Raw genomic sequence first — 8,073 nt, 5'->3', positions numbered from 1 at the left:
CAGTCTGTGTGCCAGTGATGTGAGATTGCTGAAACGTGTTCAGACTGGGGAATGAGGTGAGCATGTATATGTGTATTCGTTATCTTCGGGAAAAAATTGCACAGACCAAGGGACAACTGGCATGTAAGCAATTTGGAATTGTAAGGCTGAGTCAGGAAAATGGGGGCTTCCAGTGGCAGAGCCCCCGGTGATGGCTTGGGATAAGCAAAGTGTGTTAGTTTCAAAATGATGCATTTCCAGCAAAGCCAATGAAGTTAAAACAAGGTATGGTTATCAGTTCTACACATTCTGAAAATGTCAGAGTCCACTTCTCCTGAACGAGGTTGTCATGGCAAGTCAAACAGAAAAAAACTGTGTCAAGTACCAAAAATGAGAAGAACCAAGACAAGCAGGGAGCATGATAGAAGTGCAGGGCATGCTGTCATACAACACACAGTGAAAAGGGAAGCAAACACCTTTTCTCTGAGGAAATTCACACATTGATTTCCAGATCCAACAGTTTGCCAGTTAAACAAGCAAAGGAAGAAAGCCAACCATAAAAAGGCACATTTGGGAGCACTGCACATATTGACCACTGTGCCTGTGGTTGCTACATGTGCATTAGAAATACAGTTATAAAACGTGACTTGTCAGTTAAAAATTGATTTCAGTAGATTTGCATACTGTGAAGAAATAGAAAGCTGTGAATCCTTTAATCTCAATTTTTTAAAGAAAAACATTAAAATACCAAGGGAAAATTATCTTTGTAAACATTTTCATTCACTTTCTGCTTTCAAATTCTAGTTACCAAGATGCAGCCTCCTAAATAAGGTGTTATCTGCAGAAATTGTTGTTGTTTTTACATATTTAACATAGAACAGGTATTTTTGTGTAACCACTTAAATGTGAAATATTATCTCGTGTTTCAGTACATAAAAGTACCCTTCAAATTTGCAAAATGGATAGTAGTTATATTTTATCAAAGATTTATTGCCTAGCTATATATCTACAGCAGCTTAAAAGGTTGAAATCACCAGAATCTGAGACTGAAGGGCCTTATAGATAATTTATTATTGAAGTGAAAATAATAATTAAAACAAAACAAAAGCTCTGTAAGTAAGGAACACATTTTCTCTGCAAGAAGTCTCAAAATGCCTGTCTCCCGCCTTAATGTTGACTTTAAGAGTCTATAGGGTTATAAGACCACGTCTCTCTAATAATTACCTTGCTGACCTTTGCAATGTGGGCTGAAATCCCACTGCGTCTGACATTTTGTTTTGTTTAGAAGGGATCTCCAGCTCACTGAGGCTGTTGTCCCACTGGCTTTCACTTTTGGTTCCTGCAAACAAGACAGTGTGTACGCCTGTTTTCCTACTCTTTGCTTTCTGCTCTGCACAGAGCAAAACAACTGTCATGGGAATGGAAAAATAACTAAAAAAAAAAAAGATCATAAACAAGCAAATCTCTGAGTTCTCTATATAATATTTGAATCCATGATCCCCAATTACTTTTTGCTAGTGTTTTGTAAAATGCTCTTCTAAACTCATTTACTGGAGGCTATGCACTCACTTATGTAAAAGTTAATAAAACTAGTTGTGTGAAGGCTTTGGTAAAAATTAGTATTTAAAAAAAATAAATCCCAGATTTGTACAAAAGGAGCATACATTGTGACACTGACATATCAAATTCATTATTGCTCAGTGTCTGTTGGCTGTAGAGGATGTAAAAAGCATAAGGTTTCAATAAAGAGGAAGTGTTGTATAAGTCTTGAAATGAGAGCTCTGGTTGTATACAGTCTCTAAAAATAATTTTCCCTTTAGACTAAAAGTTGCTGTATATTTGCTGAGGCAGGACAGGATATGCATGAACTTATACTTTAATAAATAAGAAAAAGTTCTACTGATATGAGTAAGATTAAACAGAGGTGAAAAAGAATAGACCTGCCGTCACTGAGAAATAGAAATAGTAAAAAGATCCTACATCTATCTGTGGAAATATATTGTAGGGAATGGTAGAGAAATTGCTCCCATGTCCAAAGTAATAATAACTGCAGTTTAAGAAAATAATAATAACAATGAGAATTATACAAAGACAGAAGAAAGAAAGAGAAAAAAAAAAGAATATACTTAAAGGCATAACTATTTATGCTGATCAGTATGTTCTGTTTGAGATACAATAAAACAATGATTGGTGTTGTACCCTGCTAAGTTTGTTACAAGTTGTTCAAAGATGATGATAAAGCACGTGTGGTAAACAGCAGTGCATGGGATTTATCTGCTGGCTTCTTATCCGTGGTCCCGCACTCCTGACCACAGCTCTTCCCTTAGAGGGGCGTGAGCAGTAAAACTGCATCCCTGCTGGCTTAGAGAGCTACTGCTAAGGCTTTATTCCTTGTTTATCTTTTTTTTAACCATTGTAAAGCTCTGTTATTATGTTTGTGATTTGTGTTGCTGCCAGGGTGATAAAGAGCAGTTTCAGAGCTTAGAGCCCTAGTTCCATGCTGGGGCTAAACACTCACTTACCGCTTGTTCAGTCTGTGAGCTTATCATCAATGAAAATAGAAAATGAGCAGATGTTTTAAGCTGAGTATGTTCTGAAGGGGTATATGTAATCAGTGTTTGCATCTCTATTCGTGTTGACTGAAGGTAAATTCTGATTAATTTTTATAAGACCGAGTATAAAGGCAGTGAGTGTTTCATGGTGCTGTCTTGTGTAGAAGACATAACTGAAAAGACCCTTGTGTCAAATCTGTGACTGTCATCTGTAGAAAACAGAAATGGTGAAATGAGAGGGAGTTTTGCCAACAACCCTTTCTCATCAACTTTCTCTTAGGAAATTAAGAAAGAATTATATGGGCATAATAGTGTAGGTGTGGCATTTTCTGAATATTCACCCAAAGGCTTCGGAAAAGGGAAATATATGGCACAAATTATACTGTTGCCATCAGGCTCCAGGATTACACCCCTGGCCCAGGAGTGGTGGGAAGCTTTAAGTTTAATAAAGGTTACAAGTATCTGCTAACTCTTATAGATTTAAAAAATACCAAGCATGTGTAGGACCTTAACTCTCATTAGGCTTCTGTCCTTCCAGTTTTCCAGTTTATAGAAACCTTGTATGTTATTTCAGTTTGGGTAAGAAGAAAAGTGTCCTCCAGAGGTGGTGTTACTCAGTGGCTTCATCCTGAAGGTGACATTATTTCCCAGTGTGTGTGGGAAGGATCTACCATGTTTCATTGCTTGATGGATTTAAACACCACAGTTTATAAGCATCCCAAAACATCTTGCCATTTGATGCATTTTACACAAAAGGCTACTATGTAGTCTGCCAGCTTGCAGCAGATGGCTTTCTGTACATAACACATAAACTTCGTCTTACTGAACTTCTGTAATTGCCATTTTATTTCTGCACAAATACACTGTCATCCATCCAATATTTTAAATGCACAAAGCACAAGGCTCACCCAAGTAATAATTTCACATGTATAAGGTGACCAACAGAAACATCAGTTAGCTGCACTCTGAGAGCACTGATGGGACGTTTTGGAGGAGATGATAGGGAATGGGCAGGGCAGCATTTCATGAGGGTAGAAGAAGAAGAGCAACCTCTTTTCTGAGCAGCTGGTCTGCTGGTGGGCAGAGACATTGCTAAGGGGACCCACTAGTGGCAGCACTGAGTGAACACCACAAAGGAGTTGGTGGAGTGAGGAGGCCTCCATGCAAATCCCACTCTCCAGCCCAGCAGCACGGTGCCATGGCTCCCCACCACTCACACAGCAGCACAGACACACTTCTACAAGGAGCAGCAGGCAAATCTTACAAGGCAAACACAACCACGAGCACTTTCTCAGCTATGGGTTAATTTTCAGCCCAAGACACAAAGCTAGTTCAGATTTCTGAATTTTCCCATCCTTGTTCACGTCACAGTGGTTGAGCAGGATCTGGCGGAACTTGTCCAGGTCCACCCCACTAATGCTGGGCTGCAGGCAAAAGAGAAAAACAGTGCTGAGAGAGTAAATGGTTATGGATCTTCCCAGCTTTGTAAAGCAGCAGGCCATACAGCAACTGGGAAATCCATCCAAGGAGGACTGACCAAAATGCCCCACATAAGCTTGTACGCAGTGGGGAGGCAAACAGAGGATCAGAAAAGGGCACCCTGCAGAAGCACAAGGGGTGGGACTGTGAATAACTATACAGAAATGGCACCTTGACTTTTGTGCTTAGTGAAGGCCATCAGTATCTGATCTATATCAAAGAAAAGTCTGCAAAAAGGTGTGCGATGCAGATCGCTGCACTACCAGTCCTCTGCTTTCATCTGGTTTCCTCTCTCAATCCTGCTGTGCAAGGAGCGATGTAGCATTTCTGTCAGCAGACTCCTATTTTACAGACTACTCAGCAATGTAAAAATACCTTTTGTGGTTCAAACTTCTGCTGAAGACACATTTTACAGGCTACACTGTCTCTCTATGCTAACGTTGTACTGCTTGCTCTGCTTCCTGCTTCCTTGGGAGAGGCTCAAATTCACATGCACAGCTTGTGGCGTCCAAGGACAATGCTGAAGAAGGCCCTTAGGGAAAGTACAAACTTCCCTCCTTTACACACACAGAGAGAGAACAAATCCAACCTCCTACCCATTCCTATACCCTTCCCTGCACACCACATGGCCATAACATACACCTGCAGCCATCACCACTCAGTTGCCATTCTCTGATCTCTGCTGAACAGACATGGGAGCGCTGATATCCCTGTGCCAGGTCACATTGTGTGGAAATGCAACAGCTCAGGCTCAGAGGAAGCCAAAACTAGACTCTATTTGTGTCAAAATCTCTATCTTGGTCTGCATCTGGAAACTCAAGATAATCCAGTGCAGACAGACTCTGCTGTCCATCAGAAGTTGAAGTGACACACTGGGTACAGTATTGTCAATTAGAGATAGACCTTAAATAATTTTCAAATGTAGCCCTGAGATAACCTAGTGAACCATGAGGTCATTCTGGTGAGAACCACATCCTCAGGGAAAACAGAAGAAAGAAATTCTGATGATTGATCTATGCCAACAGTTTGTGCTGAGACGGTGAGATTCCTTGCTGCTGATGATCAGAGTGAAATTTGACTCTATGTTCTTACTAGTCTCTCTATGTACATAACGTTTCCAAAACAAGCCCTGGTCTTTCAGAAATACAAGGTATTATTCAAACAGAGCCAGGAAGATACCTTGACCAGTTCCATCATGTCTTTGACAAACCCATCCACTTCTGGGCCTTCAAGTGCTCCCGTTTTACTCTGAAAGATGGAATAAACATCAAAACTCCCCAGTAAGTCAAAAACACTACAATATTTACCAGCCAGTACATCCAACCCATCACCAAGCTTTATAAAGCATCATAAAGGTCACAGAACCATAAAAAGGTTTGGATTGGAAGGGACCTTTAAGATCATCTGGTTCCAACCACCCCACCATGAGCATGAATACCTTCCACTAGACCAGGCTGGGTTGCTCAGACCTCCATCCAACCTGGCCTTGAATACTTACAGGGATGGGAAATCCACAGTTTCTCTGGGCAACCTGTTCCAGTGCCTCACTACACTCACATAAAGAATTTCTTCCTAATATCTAGGATCCCTTCCTTTTTCCCAAACAATCTCTTCCCCTCACATGGAAGCAACACCTCCCACCATTTTGTGAGGCTTGCTGGTCACCACCCTGAGGGAATTGTGTGACTGTCAGAAGTGGCACTGAATTGTTGATGTCTAACAGGCAGTTAAATGGTAATGTTTGTCATGGGCCAGACTCCCTAAATAATCATTATTTCAATATTGGAAGGAGTTTTATTTTTCGGGGTGGTGGTGATGCAGGTCCCAACTGTCAAAGACTGTGAGCGCTAAAGCCACCACCTTCTCTGCATCTCCTTCAGGGATACTGCTAATGCAGCAGCAATGGCCATGGCAATGCAGGAAGTCAAAACCGGTCCTTGCCACAAGTTCTCTGAGCATCACACCCATCTGTCCCTACTTTACCCCTCCCAGTCTGGTGTCTGGGCTCATGGACCATGGGCTCGGGCACAGCTGCTGCTCCTGAGTGACCCCAACAACACCCAGCAGAAAGAAGAAATCTGAGCAGCATATGCTAAATCTGTGTCATTTGCAAATTGCAAGGGATTGAATGGCCTCATGGGACTCACAACGTCATAGTGTGCAAAGATCTTCTCAAAGTCTCTTCTCCTTTCTTCTGTGCTGCAAGCCTGCATGTAGAGAGGACAAGCAAATGAAAAATTTAAGAAAAAAAATCGTTTGAGCCCAGATTATCTTAGCTGAGAGAAACAGGATCAATGTATCAAAAAACAGTGCTACTTACATCCATTTTAAATTGTAGAAGGAAATTTTCCTGGAGTGCCAGAATCCTGAATGGAGAGACTTAAATCATAATCTTTCCACTTTATCATCTGCATACAAACTCTTCTGAACTCTCCTTGCTCGTAAAGCAAAGGGATGTTAGATTAAAGGCCTATAAAAGAGAAAATTGCCTGCAGGATTATTTACAGAGGGCTGATGTGGGAACACGAGCCCTCCTCCCTGTATGATGGGGCACGGCAGGTGCCCTTTGGCTCACCACAAATGTGCTTCATAGGACCATTGCTCCTCACAGAGCAATTCTGGTGGTCCAGCACAATGGAGGTTGTCAGACTGACTCAAGAGCTGCCAGACAGCCATTCCTCGTAACTGGATTGCTGTGCTGCATTAAAGGAAAGAGTCATTTATTGTTCTCTATTGGAGGCAGAATTGGTGGTTGTAAAAGTAAAGGGCAAAGTACTACTGGCCTGTGCACCAAGACTGGCTGAATTCCTCTCCTTTTGTCTCCTAAAGCTCATCAAGCACTGATAAATCATTTTCTCTCTCCAACTCCTCTGCTAATCCTGAGGTTTTTAGAGCCCATGACACAGGGACACTGAGCTGTGTCCACACATGGAGGGATTTGGAGTGTGAGGAATGTGCTCAGACTGCAAGGGAGCCTCAGATGGCCTGGTTCCCGGTAGGGAACTGTATTTAAGAGAAAATTGCAACAGTAACTCCCTTTATTCTCCATTCTGCCTCTGATTCTCTTCATATATATCGTAGTCAAAGGGAACTGCTGTATGTACTGCAGTTATTCATGCTCACATTTGTCATGATCCGAAGCAGAAAGTAACAGTGGCAAACCAGCACTTCTGTCCCCTCACCCCTAAAATGGTGTTTAAAGATTGTATCTGCATGTTTAAAGTCCTTTCTAATCAACGCACATACATTTACAGAGAAAGGCATACTCTCTGTCTGTAGGCAATGAAAATCATCTAAAAGCCTTGGGAGACCTTATCACTCTCTACAACTCCCTGAAAGGAGGTTGGAGCAAGGTGGGGGTTGGGTCTCTTTTCCCAGGCAACCAGCAGTAGGACAAGAGGGTATGGTCTTAAGCTGTGACAGGGGAGGTTTAGGTTAGACATTAGAAAGAAATTCTTTACAGAGAGACTGATCAGACATTGGAATGGGCTGCCCAGGGTGGTGGAGTCACTGTCCCTGGAGGTATTTAAGAAGAGACTGGATGTGGCACTTAGTGCCATGATCTAGTTGACAGGATGGTGTTGGGTCATGGGTTGGACTCAATGATCTCCAGGGTCTTTTCCAACATGGTTGGAATCACAGATTCTGTGATTCTGTGAGGTGTCAAGAACAGAAAAGAGACAGAGGCCCATGACTGAGTCCCCAGCTTCATTCACAAGCATCTTCACCTTGGCTCTTCAAATTCTTTCTTACTGCCACTGCCAAACTCCTTTGTGGTGGCACTTTTATTATTCAAAAAAGTAGGCAAAAATTGTGATGATATAAAATAAATGCACGTCTACTACCCTGCTGAAAGGATTGACATCAATTTTTTTGAGTAACAATGTCACTGGTTGCTTTGTCACCTCCTGGGAAGCATCACAGAGGTAGCATGGGTCATGAATGTTGGTGTTGTACATTGCTAGCATTGCTCCTGTCACTGGCTCTAGATCCTCAGACTATTGCAATAGGGATAAAGTTTTGGAGAGGTAGGATCAGAGCTGATGTAATTTGAAAGGAGGAA

The 8,073-nt window shown here is 41.9% G+C and overlaps 1 protein-coding gene across 2 annotated transcripts in view; it reads right to left on the bottom strand.

Annotated features, from left to right (window-relative positions):
- Window positions 1-3,371: 3,371 nt before the first annotated feature.
- The window catches only part of SCGN (secretagogin, EF-hand calcium binding protein), a 29,241-nt gene continuing 24,539 nt past the window's right edge, over window positions 3,372-8,073 (bottom strand). Inside the window, exons 8-11 of one of the 2 annotated variants that reach the window (XM_027643934.1) lie at window positions 6,331-6,376; window positions 6,158-6,217; window positions 5,190-5,258; window positions 3,372-3,955 (exon numbers count right to left, since the gene is read on the bottom strand). In XM_027643934.1, the coding sequence (XP_027499735.1) occupies window positions 3,827-3,955; window positions 5,190-5,258; window positions 6,158-6,217; window positions 6,331-6,376 (304 nt within the window). In that variant the 3' untranslated portion in view covers window positions 3,372-3,826. The remainder of the gene's footprint in view (window positions 3,956-5,189; window positions 5,259-6,157; window positions 6,218-6,330; window positions 6,377-8,073) is intronic. The other variant, XM_027643935.1, reaches the window with a different exon arrangement.

Source organism: Corapipo altera, unplaced genomic scaffold (assembly GCF_003945725.1).
Source record: "Corapipo altera isolate COAL_440 unplaced genomic scaffold, ASM394572v1 24b, whole genome shotgun sequence".
NCBI classification, from domain to species: Eukaryota; Metazoa; Chordata; class Aves; order Passeriformes; family Pipridae; genus Corapipo; species Corapipo altera.
The sequence above is the reverse complement of the archived record's forward strand: the minus strand, read 5'-3'. Positions and strand labels throughout refer to the sequence as shown.